This window comes from Xyrauchen texanus, chromosome 3 (assembly GCF_025860055.1).
Source record: "Xyrauchen texanus isolate HMW12.3.18 chromosome 3, RBS_HiC_50CHRs, whole genome shotgun sequence".
Taxonomy (NCBI): Eukaryota; Metazoa; Chordata; class Actinopteri; order Cypriniformes; family Catostomidae; genus Xyrauchen; species Xyrauchen texanus.
This window is the reverse complement of record NC_068278.1, coordinates 59,127,341-59,146,838: the sequence shown is the minus strand read 5'-3', so window position 1 is coordinate 59,146,838 and position 19,498 is coordinate 59,127,341. Positions and strand designations below refer to the sequence as shown.

Here is a 19,498-nt window from a genome sequence, read left to right as displayed (position 1 = left end):
TGTTCGCTGTTCGCCGTTTTGTGGTCCGTTCTGCATAACGCGGCGGCTCATTTATGCTTATCGCGGCCATTCAGCCCATTTCGTGACCGACCCACCGGATCCCTTGGGTCTATCAATGGCCAGTCCGCCCCTGATCGACCCCAAAGTGCGTCGGCCCACCGGGAAAATGCCCAGTATGCCAGATTACTAGTCCAGCCCTACCTGGGACCCATCAGAAAAAGATACTGAAGTTTTCTTTCTGTAAGTTGTCTACCTTAAATAATAGCTGATATTATTATTATTATTGTTATTATTATAGGTGATGTTCCATTTATTTTTCATGAAGTTATAAGTGAAAACGCAGCTTATAAGCAACAATAACATAATTGTCAAAGACATATATTTAGCTGTTACTCGCTATATTTTCATCTGTGAGTAAAACTAATAGTCTGGTTGTATTTTACTCTTTGAGATCTTTCCAACAATATATGACACATGAATATTTCATCAGTTTGATGTTTTGACTGATTGCAATAATACGTACAATGCAAAACTATTAATAAATTATCAAAATGTAACACTTCTGATTTATCTGCAAATTTCAAAGCAGTTTTGGTCATAACGTCTACATGCATTGGAAAGAAGAGCTTATAAGCTTTCAAACGACACATATATTGTGTTGGTCAAGACTGCAGTTGTTCATATTTTGACCATGTATTTTTCTTGCAGTCCCACCCGAGCTTAAAGTTTTATTCCGATTTAGATCCTTCACTTACATCCTCAACATTGACGTTCTCCTTGGCACTCGTCTCAAACAGCCGGATTCCCATTTGCTCCGCAAACTTCTGTGCATCGTTGGTCTCCACCACTTTAGAGCCGGGGTCATCGTTCTTATTACCCACTGACCCCAGAACAGAACAAACGACAATTACACAAAACCAAACACAATCACACTAGCATCTTTACTAGGGCTACAACTAAACATTATTTTGACAGTCGATTACTCTTCTATTATTTCTTCCATTAATTGGATTAAAAGCCACATTTTAATATAAAATGTAGAATCTTATTCCCTGTTTTTTATTCATTATAATGTATTTAATATCAAACAAATGATTGTATGCTATACATTGTGGACATAAAAAGGTGTTACATAAATTTTTTTTTAAGTATAATTCTTATAAAATCTTCATACAAGACTTCAGGTGCTATAAAGGCCATAATATGAGAAAAATAAAAAGTAACCAAAGCAACAAAAATGCCCTTTTAAGGTTAATTGTGGTGCACTAGAGGGCGCCGCTAGCTCACGCAGTGCTGACTGAAGACCTGATTGCGATCTATTTTAAGACCATATTACGATTTAAATCTTAACTCAATCAATGGTACAGCCTTATTGAATACCAAACCAGTGTATCAGAAGCCAAAGTTTGCTATAATTACCTAATATTCGACAAACGTCATCACAGTTTTGATTGATTTCATGAAGCCACCGTTTGACGTTTACAAACGACTCCGCGCTGGTGACGTCATACACCACTATAACGCCATGCGTGCCTCTAATAGTACCTGTAATGTCCACATGCATTGTAAAGTAGAGCTTCTAAACTTTCAAACGAGACCTATTATGTGTTGATCAATACTGTAGTTATTATTATTTTGATGATTGTTTTATCACTGGCCCGCAGGCTTAAAGGGTTAACAACAAAAATGGCAACAATGAGAATCTAATTGTAATCATCGAGAACAATGATGATTCAATTACTCAAAAAAAAACAATAATAATAATTTTTTTTTAAATGCACAGGTGAATTATGCAAATTAGATTTATTTTTGTCATGAAAATATCATCATGAAAAAAAAAAGGGGGCAATATGACCGGACAAGAACGAAACACTCTCCATGTGATACTGCGGTTGTTTCCCCATCTGTTGGAGAAATTGTCCAATTGAATTATCCAATCAAACACTGAGAGTCTTTGTCAAACATGCATAACTAGCAGCCTCGTGTTTTCAGGTTTGTGGTTATTATCATTCACTGTCTTCATCTGTACGGACGAATCTCACAAACAAATACCAGGGACACATTTTACCACAAAATAAGAAGAAAAAAAATGCATATTTTGAGACCATTAAAATATTTTAATCAAGCTTTTAATGGAAATCAGCACAAAGAAATCCAACCATCATGTAAATAATCCTGCATATAATTAAAATAGTTGAATAATGCATCAAAAACGCATAAACAAATAGACTTTATTTACATTATGGTAATAAGAACACGTTCCTAACGGTCATAAAAACAATGCCACAATTTCAAAAACCTTTATGTTGCTACAACAATGAATAATATAATTTATGAATATGACGTGTACATGTTGTTCACAGGTTGGTTCTAGCAAATTCAACCAATCTCGTATTATTAGCGGTAGCTTGCAATTTTTTAGCATTTCCGCAAAAAGGTCGATCTTAGGGGATCCCAAGTGTGCCGCACAAGCCCTCAAAAGTGAAGCCAAAATGTCTCGATCGCCCCCCGGTGGCTGGTCCTAGTATAGGTCATAAGCCCCGCCTCCCCATGTTATTCAACGGGACGTGAGACCAACTAAACAATTAAATGCCTTCTCTTTACGCAAACTTAAATTAGCCGTACCGTGTTCTGTAGACGAATAAAGTTGTCTGAATGACGTTCCCAGAATGTTCTAGACTTTTCTCAAGACTATAAACTATCAGAAATATTTGAACATTTTAAAACGTTTAAATATTTGTATCTAACCCTCTTTAACTCAGATCGCATTTGCTGAGCTTCTTCAGAAAATGTCAAATGCATTATGATGCTAAAATGTATTTTAGACGACAATCAAGTTCAGTCGGTTGTTAAAAGTTGCTGGACAAATATGCAGGACATGATGCAGTTGTCATGGCGATACTTTTGATTAGATGATTGTTCAAAAGGAATGTATCATATATGTAACACTGATATTACACGCATCAATGTTTCTTTAATATCGGTCACACATCCATGATGATCCTGATACTGAGACTGGATGTGTCTCCAATACTTGCTGCAGGTCACAGCTTGAACAGGGTCATGATGATCCGCTTTCGGGTCGTAACCGATGGCAACCAGCGATAGACGCAACATCAGGACCGATATTACAGTCCCATCAGAAGAGCAACTGCTCCCTTTTGATTGCAATTCCTCCTCTTCTGATTGCTTTTATTTGTTCATTAAAATGTCAGTAAGCGGTCTAATTTCAATGAATCGTCTCAATAATCTCCCCATTTTACCAAAACATCAGAGGAATAAAATTAGGGACATTTGGGAGGCGAATTATCGAGAAACACATTTCTGAATGGAAATGGCTGAAGGGCAGATTTATATTGCGCTAAACGTGTCCAAAACGTGTGCGACAAACAGTTTTTTTAGGCATGACGTCATCACGCACACCATTTTTATCCATAAAAGTTCATTTGAACGGAAACGGGCAGAAGGCGGCAAATTTCGAAAATTTTTATTTACGCATTTTCACTTTGTCGATAACAAAATAGCGCGAAAAGTGGATGTAAATTAGGCTAATGCTACCAGAAATATTAATTCTGACTCATTCCAACTTTTCTTTAATAAAAGCACAAATGTGTGTTCCAGTGAGACACTTACAATGCAAGTCAATGGGGTTTAATCTGTAAACATTAAAATACTGTTTCAACAGTATATAGACACATAAACATAAACAATATGTGTGTTTACATGATTTTACTGTCATTAAATCACTTACTAACAACATCTGTTTAAAGTTATGAATTATAATGTATATACAAAACTTGGTTGGCATGACGATGATTTGCCATAAACACTAAAAACAACTTTACAGCTCAAATAATGCACGTTTTAACAGAAGAATTAATGGAAGTGAACCTAAAATGTTGTCGATTAAGCTCAAATTGTATAGAACCCGAAATATTCCTTTAAAGATATTTTTGTTGCAATGCTACTTATAACTAGCCCCTCCCCTCAAATATCACCATGCAATATTATAATAATGATAATAATAATAATAATAATAATATATTCTCTCATGCTCATATTAAATGTACTTTCAAGAAATTGATTACACTTATACGTTCATTTTAACTTTAAAAGTAACACATCGGCTAACCATATGTGGAAACAATGTTCATTTCTTCAATATTAAAGTAGCTCATTAAAGAAACAAGGAAATGAACTTACATCACGTTTCGCAGTTTATCCATCAGAACTGCATTCATGAGCCGTTTACTAGAGACTGACCATCAGCTACTGATTAACCACAACACAAACACGCACATGAACTGCCCCGATCAGATGCCCCAGAGATCAATAATCACGCAGTATTCACCAGAACACAAAACAAGACACAGAATCACTCAGTATAACTCAACTCACATGCCCCGAGCAGACAGACAATCCCATCATACATCATTTCACTATATAAAACACTCCATTATAGAAACAAGCGACCACGAGGAGGTTACCCCATGTGACTCTACCCTCCCTAGCAACCGGGCCAATTTGGTTACGCCATGTGACTCTACCCTCCCTAGCAACCGGGGCCAATTTGGTTACCCCATGTGACTCTACCCTCCCTAGCAACCGGGCCAATTTGGTTACCCCATGTGACTCTACCCTCCCTAGCAACCAGGCCAATTTGGTTACCCCATGTGACTCTACCCTCCCTAGCAACCGGGCCAATTTGGTTACCCCATGTGACTCTACCCTCCCTAGCAACCGGGACAATTTGGTTACCCCATGTGACTCTACCCTCCCTAGCAACCGGGACAATTTGGTTACCCCATGTGACTCTACCCTCCCTAGCAACCAGGACAATTTGGTTACCCCATGTGACTCTACTCTCCCTAGCAACCGGGCCAATTTGGTTACCCCATGTGACCCTACCCTCCCTAGCAACCGGGCCAATTTGGTTACCCCATGTGACTCTACCCTCCCTAGCAACCGGGCCAATTTGGTTACCCCATGTGACTCTACCCTCCCTAGCAACCAGGCCAATTTGGTTACCCCATGTGACTCTACTCTCCCTAGCAACCGGGACAATTTGGTTACCCCATGTGACTCTACCCTCCCTAGCAACCGGGACAATTTGGTTACCCCATGTGACTCTACCCTCCCTAGCAACCAGGCCAATTTGGTTACGTCATGTGACTCTACCCTCCCTAGCAACCGGGCCAATTTGGTTACCCCATGTGACTCTACCCTCCATAGCAACCGGGCCAATTTGGTTACCCCATGTGACTCTACCCTCCCTAGCAACCGGGCCAATTTGGTTACCCCATGTGACTCTACTCTCCCTAGCAACCGGGCCAATTTGGTTACCCCATGTGACTCTACCCTCCCTAGCAACCGGGCCAATTTGGTTGCTAAGGAGACCTGGCTGGAGTCACTCAGCACGCCCTGGATTCAAACTCACGACTTCAGGGGTGGAAGTATTTTTTTTTGGCATATTAACTATGTTAAATGCTGCGGTGTCTCCAAGATAGTTTTTATGGGGTGGCCAGAGGGGAACAGTGAACATTTTAGAGTGGCACACCAAGAAGTGTGTATATGTACATATATATAATTATGTATGTGTATGTGTGTCCAGCAACCTTCTGATTACCAGTTATGTGCTTTACCACCTCGGTTATCAGCCTTTTCCACCAGCTTAGCTATCGGCAAAACGTTTATTCTCTATGATAAAAATACACTGACTGAGCTGTGCCTTTAATAATAATATGTGTATTAAAAACAATGTAAATTTTGACAATTTAAAAAGAAATCTTAATATACATAAAAACAAGTGAAATTAATCAAAAAGTCAAAATCTACATAATTAAAAAAAAAAATAATAATCATAATTTCTATATTTTCTATTTAACACAATAGAAAAAAATTATTATATATATAAATAATATATCACAAATTATTTAAGAAATATATTAAACTAAAAAAAATATTTGAGACAATAAATAAAAAATACAAATACATTTAAAGTCAATAAAATCTGCAATAATACAAAAACGATTTTAAATTAAGGCATAAAGAAACATATAAAACAAAAAAAAAATATTTTAATTAATTAAATTAATTAAAAAAAATCATAAAAAAAAACAATTTAAATAAAATTTTTATAATTAATAAAAAACATTATAAAATAAATCGTATGATTAAATTAAGCAACTTGAATCAAAATAAAATTGAGAATTTAAATAATTTAAATGTAAAAACTTCTGACAGCACAGATTAGTTATAATTTATATTTTGCAGCAAACGTGAGAACATTTTTCCTCTTATGTTTTGATTATGTGATGTATTGATGATAGATGCGATCATTACATACTACGTCACAGATCCCGTATCATGCATACTGATATAAATGTGCATAATTTCACGCACCTCGCGGTCCGGGATCGTCATCTTCAGAGCGAATGTTTGGTATTTCCACTCGTTTTCAGCTCAGTGTGGACAACAGGAGTCTCTGTCTGAAGAATCAACAGCCCTCAAACTCCATGATGTGTTGAACAGCACACGTGTGTTTCTACTGGAGACTCGACACTGATGAACTATGGGAGCAAGAGAGGACCAAATGACGTAACGCGCGATTGTTACATCTAACCACCACAAGAGGGCGCAGAAGCTTCATTTAAGCATACTTCAAATACAAGTATGGCAGTCAAAGTTTGTTTTATAGAAACAGGGGCGTACATTATGGGGTATGGGGAGGTAACCCCCACTAAAGTAATGTTGATGTTAAAGATTGTCTTTTAAATAAATAATAAAAATTATGATTTGTATAAGCACAATTCAGCTCCGTATGTCCATACAATGCAAGTGAAGGGGTGCTACAAGGCATATTTAGGCAGCATTAAAGTAATCCATATGACTCAAGGATTACAGAGAGTTTCTGTAAAAAAAAAAATCGATATTTAAAACTTTTATAGTTAAAAAAAAGAATTGATGCATTTCTATGCCCAGCCTTACTATTTTTTATGTTTTTGGACCGTTGTCAGTTCACAGTGGACGGAGTAAACCGTGCAATGCCGAAAATAGAAAACAAGTGATCTATAGAATGTATCATCCACGGCCGGTTAGGACAAAAACTCTGATTAGCATAGCAAAGATACCTTTTATCGTGTGTTGTTTGCCATCACGTTAGGACACGGTGTGACTGTGGCGTTCCTGTTGCCTCCTCTACGCTTCTGTTTGCTTTAAAGAACAGTCCAAAAAATAAGGCTGGGCATAGAAATGCATCAATTCTTTTGACTACAAACTCTTTCATATACGTTCGCTGTACGCAGCATCGTTTTGTTGTCTGTTCTGCATAACGTGGCGGCTCATTTTAGCTTATCGTGGCCCATTCGGCCCGTTTCGCGGCCAACCCACCGGCCCGCTTGGTTCTCCCAATGGCCAGTCTGCCCATGAATGGCCCCAAAGTACACCAACCAACCGGGAAAATGCCCGGTATGCCAAATTCCCAGTCCAGCCCTGCATACATGCCATAGGTTGTTTGGCTCGTCAGTTTGAACGGAGTGAAACAGGAGCCATTAAACACTGTGTATCATATTTTATACACATACACACAGCATTATAGGGTTATTAACACAACTGCCTTAAACTACGTAATTAATCACGTGATTTTAAATCTAACTGGCTTTATTGGTTGTGTGGATCTCCTTTGATAACTGACCGCAGACAAGCTCAGTGATGGATGATGTTGGTGCTTGATAGCACCAGTGTTATACTTAAAGGTGAAATCAACGCAAACATGACAAATAGCTGGGACTGAATGCAAAGCTGCGACAAACCAAAAGCTAATTCCAAACGTCAAGGTTCGATTAATGTTATTAAGTGAATGGATATGGATGAAAGTGCCTGCCGAGAGTATTAATGGGAGTAATCTTTATATCTGGCAAATCAGACTTCGGCAATCCCCACCAAACACAAATACACTAACAGAGCACTTTATTAGGAACACTATGGCCATCTGCGGGTGTAACCTTTCCACTCAATGTTTTTGGCACCATTCTGAGTAAATTCTAGAGACCGTCCGACACCAACAATCATGCCACAATTCAAATGACACATTTCCCCCATTCTGATGGTTGATATGAACATTAACTTATGGCTCCTGACCCATATCTGCATGATTTTATGTATTGGTGAAGAGATAATTAGGTGTACTTAGTAATGTGAGTATATCCTCTCAAAAGGGTAAGTTCGCTGAACTTACCCTTTGCGAGGACATGCACTCACCGAACACTTCACTTGGAACTCCTGCTTGTTCAGAGTGTATATCCTCACAAAGGGTAACAAACCACTTTCATTGTATGGAGAGAAAAAGATTCAGTGAAAGGTAACTGATGCTAACAGTTTGCCAAATTTTTGTCTTGCGCAAAAGTCAAACGGTTTTAGAAGAAAAGGGTCGGAAGAGTCGGTTGCAATTATTTTTGGGGTTAACTAGCATTAATCAAAACTCAGATACATTTGAACATACATTTACAACACAACGAGTGGTAGAGGCATAGTGGGCTAAAGCACATAACTGGTAATCAGAAGGTTGCTGGTTCAATCCCGCCACCACTGTGTGCTCCGGGGGGATTGTCCCTGTAATAACTGCACTGCAAGTCACTTTGGATAAAAGCGTCTGGCAAATGCATTAATTTCTACAGAACGACAAATGCCCTCACACACTCAAAATAATTTCAGAGTCACAGTTCTGGTTTCCAGATGTTTTATTGATGTTAAATCAACATTCTGCAGTTTAATCAAACAGGCCAAAGCCCATGTCTCCATCCGACTCCTCAGACTCCTCTTTGGGCGCCTCCTCTTTAGCAGCCGGAGCGGCAGATTTCACATCCGCAGCGGAAGCTGCAGGAGCTGCCACAGCGAAGGCGGTGGGGTCGGCCAGGAACGCCTTCACCTGTGGAGGAAAGAGAGGACGTTACACGGCGGAAACAGCAGATCTCACGCTTGTAAACTAGATAGCAAAGTTAAAAGCTAAAGATCCATTATGTCTGAGACCAAGTATCCCTGCCTGTCAGGGGTCGTAGATAGACAGGGATGGTGGAAACACATTAATGTGTGCAGGGTGAACGACAGAGCAGCACCGAGCAGCTGCTTTGAAACCTGACCTGCAAACGGAACAAGGTCCGAGCGTATGAGACCAAAGAGGAACTGAGCTTTACCTTCTCAGCCAAGGGGAAAGAGTAGTCCGTTTCCACTGCAACAGCCAGGACCCTCTTGTATCCGTTGATGATGGAGTGAGGGATGGAGGCGATGGTGGGGTAGCCGATCTGCAGACACACACTGGCGATGTTCCTCACACCCTGAGAGATACAGAAAGTCAAACAGGGATGTTTGGAAACTCACTCAAGATCACATTAACAAATGGCGAGGTCAAGCATTGCAGACCATTTTTAACTGTCTGAAACCAAGCGTCCCTGTGAGCTGTGGGATTCAAACACACAGGGATAGTAGGAACCAGGTTGCTTTGTGCAGGGGGAACGACAAACCAGCACTGACAGCTGGACTGTAACTTATCCTGCATCTTCACAAATACAATTATCAGCGAAATGTTAGAGCGGAGTCACAATGGCATCTTTGTGTACCTTCAAGCAAAGCTGAAGTGTGGAAGTACTTGTAATAATTAGATTGAATTAACTCTTTTTTGGTTCTTGGGAGTTATGCATACCAACAGACAAGGATATGCATTTTTACAGCGAAAAGGAAATATGAAGCGGTACGAGAAACTCTGAAGCTCATCCCAACAGTACGGGTAGCTCAGCAGGTAAAGACACTTACCATCACCCCTGGAGTTGCTGAGAAACTCCAACCAGGTCTCCCAAGCAACCAAATTGTCCCGGTTGCTAGGGAGGGAAGAGTCACATGGGGTAATCTCCTCGTGGTCACTACAATGTGGCTCACTCTTCGTAGGGCACGTGGAGAGCTGTGCGCGGATGGCATGAAGCCATGTCGCCGTGGTAACGTGCGCAACAAGTCATGTGATAAGATGAGACAACGGAGATTCGTCCTATGCCACCCAGATTGAGGAGGGTCCCTACGCCTCCACAAGGACTGAAGCACATTGGGCATCCTAAATTGGGAGAATATCCAATAAATAGTTTTTTTTATTTTCTCCCCAATTTGGAATGCCCAATTGCCAATGTGCTTCAGTCCTTGTGGTGGCGTAGTGACCCTCCTCAATCTGGGTGGCATCACGTGACTCGTTGAGCGCATTACCACGGAGATATAGAGCGAAATGTGGCTTCACACTATTCTCTGAATATTCCTGCACAACTCGCCACACTGAGAAGGAGAACCACATTATAGCGACCACGAGGAGGTTACCCGATGTGTCTCTACCCTCCCTAGCAACCGGGCCAATTTGGTTGCTAAGGAGACCTGGATAGTCACTCAGCACGCCCTGGATTCAAATTCGTGACTCCAGGTGTGATAGCCAGCATCAATACTCGGAGCTACCCCAATAATAAGTTGTTATTTTATTAAAGCCATGATAGCTTCTGAGGCAATTATCGTGATGAAAGTGAGCTTAAAATATAAAAACAGGTCAAACGAAATTAATGCGTTTACATGCACAACACTACAAATTATTCTCAAAAATCAGCATTTACAAAAAACCTGATAAAAAGAAAACAATGTTAACATTAGATTTAAAATAAATCGCATCATTCTCTGCTTGACGTCAAACCGTGGAGATATGCGCACACTGGATAAGCCAGCAAGAACGTCATTAAAAGGGTTTACAAGTCATTGCAGTAATGGCCAAAAAGCTACCAGTGTCGACCGTTTTTTTGGTTACACAGTTTGACAAATTATCCCTAATCAAACACATCGGATTCGACTCATCAGCTCGTTAATGGAGACTCCAAGACCAGAATTGGGCATGTCAGAAAAGGGAGCGTTTGGGGGCTCAAGGAACACTGCCATACATCGATAAATTAACGCGTTTATAGCGCTTGCATGACACGCATAGCTGGCTTAAGCATAATCGTAAACCTGCAATCAGTGGTCACAAATCAATGACCGTATAAAATGACGCACCTCTAGGAACCTCTTTTGAAGAGCATCTTCGGTGATGTCCAGCACCTCTGGGCTGTAAACGCTGCCGTTATCATACACCTGCTGGATGATCAGCCCATAAGAGAAGGGCGAGATGTTCAACATGTTGAGCAGCGTGGCCTCGCTGGCGCCCACCTTATCTCCATGTTTGATCAGCTGAACGTCACTCTGCAAGCAGGAGAGAACATACGGTTGAATGGAACCAGTTTAACAGACCACATCATCGAATGAGAGGAGTATTTATTCTGCTCCTCACCATAATTTCAATGGTTCCTCTGGAGATCTTGGTGGTGATTCCCAAAGCCTGGAAGAAAGAGGTCTTCTCAGGACCCAGCCCAGTGTTCTGAGCAGGCACAGTAACCCCACAGGGGGCGATGGCACCAGCACGGGCAGAAGCTGGCACCTACGACAAGACCACAATTGGTCACATCTGTTTACACCGAGACGGCTTTCAAGCCCTTAAGGACCGATGAAAGACTATAAACAGCAATCCTCACTTTGTTTGACAACAGCAGATCCCGGACCTCAGTCAGATCTTCCTTGGTGAAGACAAAGCCAACATTCCCACGGATGTGGGGGAGCAGCCTACGGAGACATGGGAAAACTTAACCATTCATCCAGCCACTACAGTACAGTAATTGGTGATATGACAAAATGCAATAGTAATGTCTGAAACCAAGCGTCCCTGTGAGCTGTGGGATTCAAACACACAGGGATAGTAGGAACCAGATTTATTTGTGCAGGGGGAACGACAAACCAGCACTGACAGCTGGACTGTAACTTATCCTGCATATAAATGCATCTCTGTATTTCAAATTGGAGAACACCAAGATCAAAATACTTGTGGTCGCTATAATGTGGTTCTTGCTCTTGGTGGGGCGTGTGGGAGGTGCGAGTGGATGCAGGAGAATAGAGTGAAGCCTCCACATGCGCCACGTCTCCGTGGAAATTTGCTCAAGCCACGTGATAAGATGCGCTGATTGACGAGTCTCAGATGTGGGGGCAACGAAGATTCATCCTCACCACCCGGATTGGGGTAAGTCACTACGCCACCATGAGGACTTGGAGCGCTTTGGGAATTGGGCGTTCCATATTGGAGGAAAAAAAATTAAAAAAAATCTCTAAACTTTAATATTTTTTTTTATTTTCTCCAATTAGGAATACCCAATGTGCTCCAAGTCCTCGTGGTGGCATAGTGACTCGCCTCAATCCGGGTGGCGGAGGACGAATCACAGTTGCCACCGCGTCTGAGACTGTCAATCCACACATCTTATCACGTGGCTTGAGCAAATTTCCACGGAGACTTGGCGCACGTGGAGGCTTCACGCTATTCTCCACGGCATCCATGCACAACTCGCCACAGGCCCCACCGAGTGAGAGAACCACATTATATCGACCGCGAGGAGGTTACCCCATGTGACTCTACCCTCCCTTGCAACCGGGCCAATTTGGTTGTTTAGGAGACCTGACTGGAGTCACCCAGCACGACTCCAGGTGTGGTAGCCAGTGTCTTTACCACGGAGCTACTCAGGCCCCTTCTAGCCCAACTACAACATCGATGCGGCCTGTGACACATTTATTCAACATCTGGCCCCTGACCGAAAAAGTTTGGACACCCCTGCTCTTGACGGACAATTCCAAATAACGCCAGTCATTTGACCATAGGGCTTATTAGCTCCTCAAACATCGCTTTAACCATGTGTGATGTGTGGCTTCTCACTCACCGTACTGTGTGCGCTTGGGACAGAAAGAGTGCAACTGAGGTGATGCGGGTGAGAAACCAAACGTGTGCCCCTACTGACAGATGTAAACGCCTGCAGCGCGATTCCCTCATACATGGCTTTGAAAGTCTAATTTTCATTTTAGCCAATTCCAAACATATTTGAACACATACAGAGGTCACGTGATCCGCGAATAGTCTTGCTTGTTCCCAAAGATGAATGGCCATCCTAACACATGAGTTTGATCACAGAGGAGGCATGCAAAGACATCACCTAGAGAAAACATTACAGTCTATGGCTAATGTTTATACATTTCGAAGTCAGATACACACCTCTCCAGAGCGGGATTGTTCTCCAGGTGGCCACGGATGGCTTTGCGCATCATGGTGTTTTTGCCCATGAGCACGATGGCCTTGCTCCGCAGCGACAGACGGATCGTCTGCATCTGCTTGGAACCGACATTGTCCGCGCCCACAATGAAACACTTGGGGTAGTCATCCAGCAGTTGCTATGGAGAAGAGACACGTCGTTAAACTGACCTCACTAGGGGGCGCTCATGAGGACTAATTTAAAAGCATTGCCATGTCTGAAACAAGCGTCCCTGCAGGCTGAGGGGTGCAGACGAACAGGGATAGTATGAAACAGTTTGATTTTAGCAGGGGGAACGACTAATCAGCACGGTCACAGCTGACCTGTAACTAAACCTGCTGGGAGTTCACTTGTAAATTGACAGTAACGGAGAGCACTTACAATGATTTTCATAAAATAGTTGGACTTCCACGTGGCCCTGTCTTCCCTGGGCATCTTGGCAGTGCTTCCAAGGATCGGTTTAACAGCCGGTTTAAAGACGAGGTTTAGAAATCTGAGGATTTGAGAATACAACTAATTAGACATTTAAAACGCAGACAATTAGCATAAAACTATTAAAAGTACTCTACAAAACAAAAAGCTAATATTAAGGTCCCTTAACCCTCATTTTTGAACTGTTCGGTTTCTTCAATAAAACTGGTTTACTTTACCTGACTTTGAGACTTAGTCCATTTGATATCTGAACAATAATGATTCAATCAGTCTAAGTGGTAGAAAAAATAAAGTACATTTGTACGTTTCCCGGTCAAAAGCACCCGCCATAGGAAATAAGCGAAACACACAAAAAAAAAAAAGACGTGCTACGAAAACAAAAGGGGCACGTCTACCAAACATCAAGAGCACAAAACCGAAGCTCTCTGCTGCCATCTAGTGTTTATACTTGTAATTTCAGCTTTAAAATAAAAGATTACAAGTATAAACACTAGATGGCAGCAGAGAGCTTCGGTTTTGTGCTCTTGATGTTTGGTAGAATTTGAAAATATAATTAAAATAAAAAGGACATAATTGTAATACTTGTACATTAATTTAAGAGCTTACATTTCTCATCACAATTTAGAATTGTACGTTTATTGCTTCCGGTCACTTTTGACCGGGAACAACTGGAGCGTGATTTAACGATGAACAGTGAATTAGGGTTCCTATTGTTTTTGCATTTTGACTTCATTCTGCTTTAAATTTACTCATAATATAATCAAGGAGTTTTAAAGGACGTAAATTGTTTTTTACACCATGCCATTGTGGTCTATGGGTATTTGAATGTCAAAATCCATGTAAAAATATAAACACCTTACTTAGAGTTGAATTACTTAATTTAGTGTTAATAAAATATGCGCTATAAATATACACACACGTGCACTATAAATATTCAGTTGTAAAGCTGTATTGCAAGTATACACCGTATATAAATTATGCAGAAATGTCATGTAAATCAAATTCTTGATTTAAACGAAATTTTCTAGCATTTTGTTTACATTCAGATTTACTAATTTATTTATTGCATATTTGAAGGAATTGCAAAAACTCCAGAATTTTTTGTATAATTATTCTATAGATAATAATGTGCTTTTTATTATTTTTTGACATTTGTGATATTGATATATATATTTGTTTTAATGTTTGAATAAAATGCGTATAATGTATTATATATATATACACACACATACATCTCATACTGATGTAATATGACATGTTATTCCGGTTAATACGGTGCTACTGTGATGACTTTAGTGTTAAACACTTTGGTTATAATAAACAAGAAAATGAAACATTGAGGTGTTTACACTGTCTGAGGGAAAGTTAATTATTATAATAACAATTACTAAATCATAAATTATTATTTTACCGAAGAAAATTACGTAACAAATACAGTGTTTTGGCTAAGGCGTGCACAGGTTGGAATGGATTCGTGTGGCAAGAAAGATGTGATGACACGAAATTAACTTAACGCATCAACAAACCAATAAGATTTCAAAGCTCAACACAAGATCTCATTCAAAGCTCAACACATGGCAAGAGGCCTATACTAGCAAGCTAAATGCTAACTGTGACGAACAAAATAGTCAAACGCAAAGGCTTTAAACGCATACACATTTGAGCACTTTCTAATAATGATTCTTCATTCATTTATGATACAATTGGGGCTTAATAGTCACAATATTCGCTTAAAAGAGTAAAAAAAAAACAGCATTGAGGACCTGCTAGTCTTACCTCACTCAACGGACGCGTGAAAGAAGGAAGGAACTGTGAGAAGCGGCAACTGTTATAGCAGATCAACATCCAATCAGAATAGCGCTGAAGATTGCGCGCTGATTGGCCAATAGTCCTGTCGCTCATTAAAGAGGCCAATCCCAGTAGAACAAAGGGGTATTTCAGTAGAGGCAACACCCATAATAAACAAAGAGAGCACAATAAGTGACTTGATGGGTTTGTCTTTGAGTTATAACTTGTCATAAAAAATTTAATAAAGTACGTAAGCACACAAATTGAACATCAAAAGTCACAAAGGCAAAGAAAATGAATAAATAAAATACAAAAAAATTCTAATAGAAAAATAAATAAATGAAAAAGGAGAAAAGAGGAACAACACATGTATAAGTCATGGCACAGGGAATATTCTTTATAACATATAGTGACAGACAAACATTTTTTAATATTAATAATTACCCAATGTTACTTACCTTTTCATTATAACTACACTATTACTATAGTAAAACCATGGTAACAGACAAAAAAAATAAAATAAAATAAAAATACATCAATTAAAATTATATATATATATAAAAAAAAAAAAAAAGGTCAGCCTAAAACTATCCTGGGTCACTACAATATTACTATAGAAACAACTACAGTCTATCACATATAACCATTTCAGAAAAAATATTCCTGCTATGTCCTCTATGGGCCTCCGTACTGTATATTTCCGGTACTGTATACATGTATGTGGATTTTTTAAAGCTATTTTAATTTTAATATTTCTCCAAAGTTGAGTACCCCTGGTCAAACTCTTCAAATATTTTTGACTCGACCTATATCACATATTTGGCACTTTTGGTTAAAGACATTTGAATTCTTTGCTAGTGGATGACAATACAGGAACTCACAAAACTAAAGCAGCACATCAGTGAAATCAATGCATGTGCTGCAACAGTATTACACCACAATGTGGCACTGTGGGTTCACTACAACCTTCCTTGATTCATGTAATATCGTCCAACACATATTTCAAGCAGACATTAATGTCTTTAATGGATGGTTTTATTAGATGAGGGCTAATCCAGGTCATAATTCAGTATCATACTTGTTAATTAAACACTATCATTATTTAATACTGAGAGGAAACAGGACTTATGTTAAACATGATTTAGAGATCTCAAATGCAATTAAGTAAAAAAACACACTATAAAATGCAATATAGTACACCATATAGTGCATGTATATAGATATATAAACACATGTATAATGTATACCTGTAGTCTTTAACCTTTTTGACTCCAAGGCCCCCAATGTAGACTATTAGATATTGATATTATAAGATATATATATATTATTAGATATTTCCTCAGATACTTCAACTTTAAATAATTTTGAGAAATCTTGAAGCCCCCCTGGAAGTGTGCTGAGGCCCCCTCTGGTTGAGAACCACTGGTATATGCAGTGTGTGTGTATATATATATATATATATATATATATATATATATATATATATATATATATATATATATATATACATGATGTTAGAAAGACATAGTTTAACCCTTGTGCATCAATTTCAAAAAGTTACTCAAAATTTGTGTGTCAAAAAAACTGCCATAATAATATTACATATAAATATTATTTTCTACTTTCAATTTGTTTACATTTTTAACTAGCATCAGTCCTGATCATAACTATCAAATATTCATTACTTTTCAGGATTTTAACCCTTTAAATGCCAGTTTGTTTACATTATGCTATTGTTGTTTTTTACACACACGCAGAAATTTCTCAATACACACATACAAAACACTCTGATATCCATAGCAAACACACACACACACACACACACACACACACACACACACACACACACACACACACACACACACACACACACACACACACAAACACACTGTTTATTCAATTGTCCTGCAGGTCTCTATAATACAGAAAACAGAGAATAGGGGAAAAGCTTGTATTTGCTCCATAGGCTTAATATGAGAATAATGGCGCCATCTGGTGGAAAATATTAAATATGCACATTCTGAAGCCATGACTCAGGAATTAAAGTATAATATCATATAATTCATGATTTTATGCTTTAATGGGACTGGGATCAAATATTGCATGTTTTAATGGGTTTCAATGGGGACATTTTTGTCCTGAAGGTCCGAAGTGTAACTATTTTGTGTATACAGTGTATTACAGATGCATTATAGGAACTGAGGATGAAATATTAAAATTCTCCCAAAAATACACACCTTTGGCAAAATGTATACTGTTGGCATTAACAGCTAAAATGACAGAAAAAACAAAAATGAAACAGGCAAAAATGTCCCAAATGTCACACAAGGGTTAAGTTAATAAAAAAAACATTGGGCTTGGCATGCATATTATATAATCCACTTTGCTAAGACAATAAATAGGTTCATAATTCCTTCTATTTTATTAACTTTATGACAGCCAATAAAACTATAAATATAGCTAGTGATAGACAGTTATGTTGTAAGTTAGCAGGATAAAATCGTTAAAGCAATTTATAAGATGTGAGTGTACTGTATAGGTATAATCAGTGGTTAAATTGGCTTTTGTAGGGAGGGGGAGCCCTTATTTACAGTGAATGGTCATCATTTAAAATCCCGCCGTAAAATGACTTAATGTGTTTTTACACCAAAGGGGCTCTTTTTCCAGTATTAACGTGTAAGTTAGGGTTGAGTAGTTATTCAAACAAAGACAAATACTTTACAATTCACTTATTTTATTATTATTTTTTTATTTGTGCAATTTAGAAACGTTGAAGTCCCTTCGCACCTGTATGTTAATGTAACTCTTGCAGTCATTATTTATCATATTCATGCTGCCTGTGTTATTCTGTTGAGTGTTGAAAAACCATCGAGGAGAAACGCATCAGGACAAGTTTTAGAAAGAAAAAAAAAAGAGTAAACTCGTCCGCTTTGCGACAAACATTATTCGTTCTATACATTTTTTTTTATTATTATTATTAAAACTGAATAATAAATTAACAGGGAAGTAGAGTTGGCAAAATAAATGCATAATCTCCGCCTTTATTGAGTTTTGTAATGCCTGATAGAAAAGTATCTATCTTTGAGAGCAATATGATACTTTTGTTAATTGCAGAATAGTCCCATTAGTCACAGACACTTCAGAAAATTGAGTACACAACTATTTCTGGCCTTAAAAGTTACAACAAACCAAATCAATGCAGAACATTGTATCTCAAAAGCATTACAATGTGGCCCCCTATGCACTACTTAAAGCCCGATGTGCCCCTTTACCAAAATAGTTACAAATATTAATAATTACACACATCACCTTTACAAATTTGTTTCAGGATTTTACACGAGTAAAAGTAAAATGTTTCAGTTTCATATGAAATAATCTAAAGGTAGAATTATTAGAATTATTATTAGACATCAACAGTGGCCGTTTAAAGTTTCAAGATGTGTTTCAGCTAGTATTTATTTTTCATAAATACATTAATTTATTATTATTATTTAAGACTAGCACACTGACCTAACCATGGTAATGAGGAGCCTTTCCTTCTGTGTAATATGTGTATAAATATGTAATATTATGTAATAAATGAGATAATAATGGGCCCATATTAAGTACAGTTTCTGTAGATTTTGACATCAACAACAAAAATAATGTCACATGATGCATGTCCTTGTACCGGAAAACCATGAACAAATCTATGCAACATAAAAGGAAATGCAACCCAGGATACATTAAATACAGGTTATGTTTAATCTATGGCAGGACGACACAGAGGCGTTTCCAGCATTGAAGGACATCCGGGGCTTAGCCCACACCATTTTATTTTCACACTAGCAACCACTTCCCTGTAGTCCAAAGCTGGTGAGAGGGTATTCTTTGAGTTTTGCTCTGGCTGGGCCTGTTTCTACAGTTCCTAAATCTTCCACTCTAGTACTATCCTCAACATCCTCTCTCCTCCCTGAATCATCTGTGATGCAAAAGAACAGATACAGCACATAACTTATTGCAAATCAGCTTCAAACAACTCATTCATCAAGTGCTACAGATGTAAAGTGTAGACCAATACCATTGAAGAAGAGCAGATCAGTGGGATTGCCCTTAGATCTATC

General features: G+C 38.8%; 2 protein-coding genes and 2 non-coding genes across 4 annotated transcripts; all 4 read right to left on the bottom strand.

Moving 5' to 3' along the window:
- Positions 1-3,117, bottom strand: LOC127625131 (ras-related protein Rab-35-like). The gene is made up of 4 exons (XM_052100222.1): positions 2,991-3,117; positions 1,420-1,545; positions 756-880; positions 1-201 (listed from the first exon to the last, which is right to left on the bottom strand). Exons 1-4 carry the CDS (start codon positions 3,115-3,117, stop codon positions 187-189), a joined length of 393 nt encoding a protein of 130 aa, XP_051956182.1. The 3' UTR covers positions 1-186.
- Positions 3,118-8,720: 5,603 nt separating this feature from the next.
- On the bottom strand, positions 8,721-15,418 carry LOC127625548 (60S acidic ribosomal protein P0-like). The gene is made up of 8 exons (XM_052100867.1): positions 15,384-15,418; positions 13,557-13,668; positions 13,139-13,314; positions 11,583-11,670; positions 11,342-11,488; positions 11,068-11,253; positions 9,192-9,332; positions 8,721-8,926 (listed from the first exon to the last, which is right to left on the bottom strand). Exons 2-8 carry the CDS (start codon positions 13,608-13,610, stop codon positions 8,768-8,770), a joined length of 951 nt encoding a protein of 316 aa, XP_051956827.1. The 5' UTR covers positions 13,611-13,668; positions 15,384-15,418; the 3' UTR covers positions 8,721-8,767.
- LOC127633985 (small nucleolar RNA SNORA63) lies at positions 9,427-9,553 on the bottom strand. Its single transcript, XR_007969293.1, has one exon. It is a non-coding gene; the product is annotated as a small nucleolar RNA SNORA63 (small nucleolar RNA).
- Positions 11,751-11,877, bottom strand: LOC127633981 (small nucleolar RNA SNORA63). Its single transcript, XR_007969291.1, has one exon. It is a non-coding gene; the product is annotated as a small nucleolar RNA SNORA63 (small nucleolar RNA).
- Positions 15,419-19,498: the final 4,080 nt, after the last annotated feature.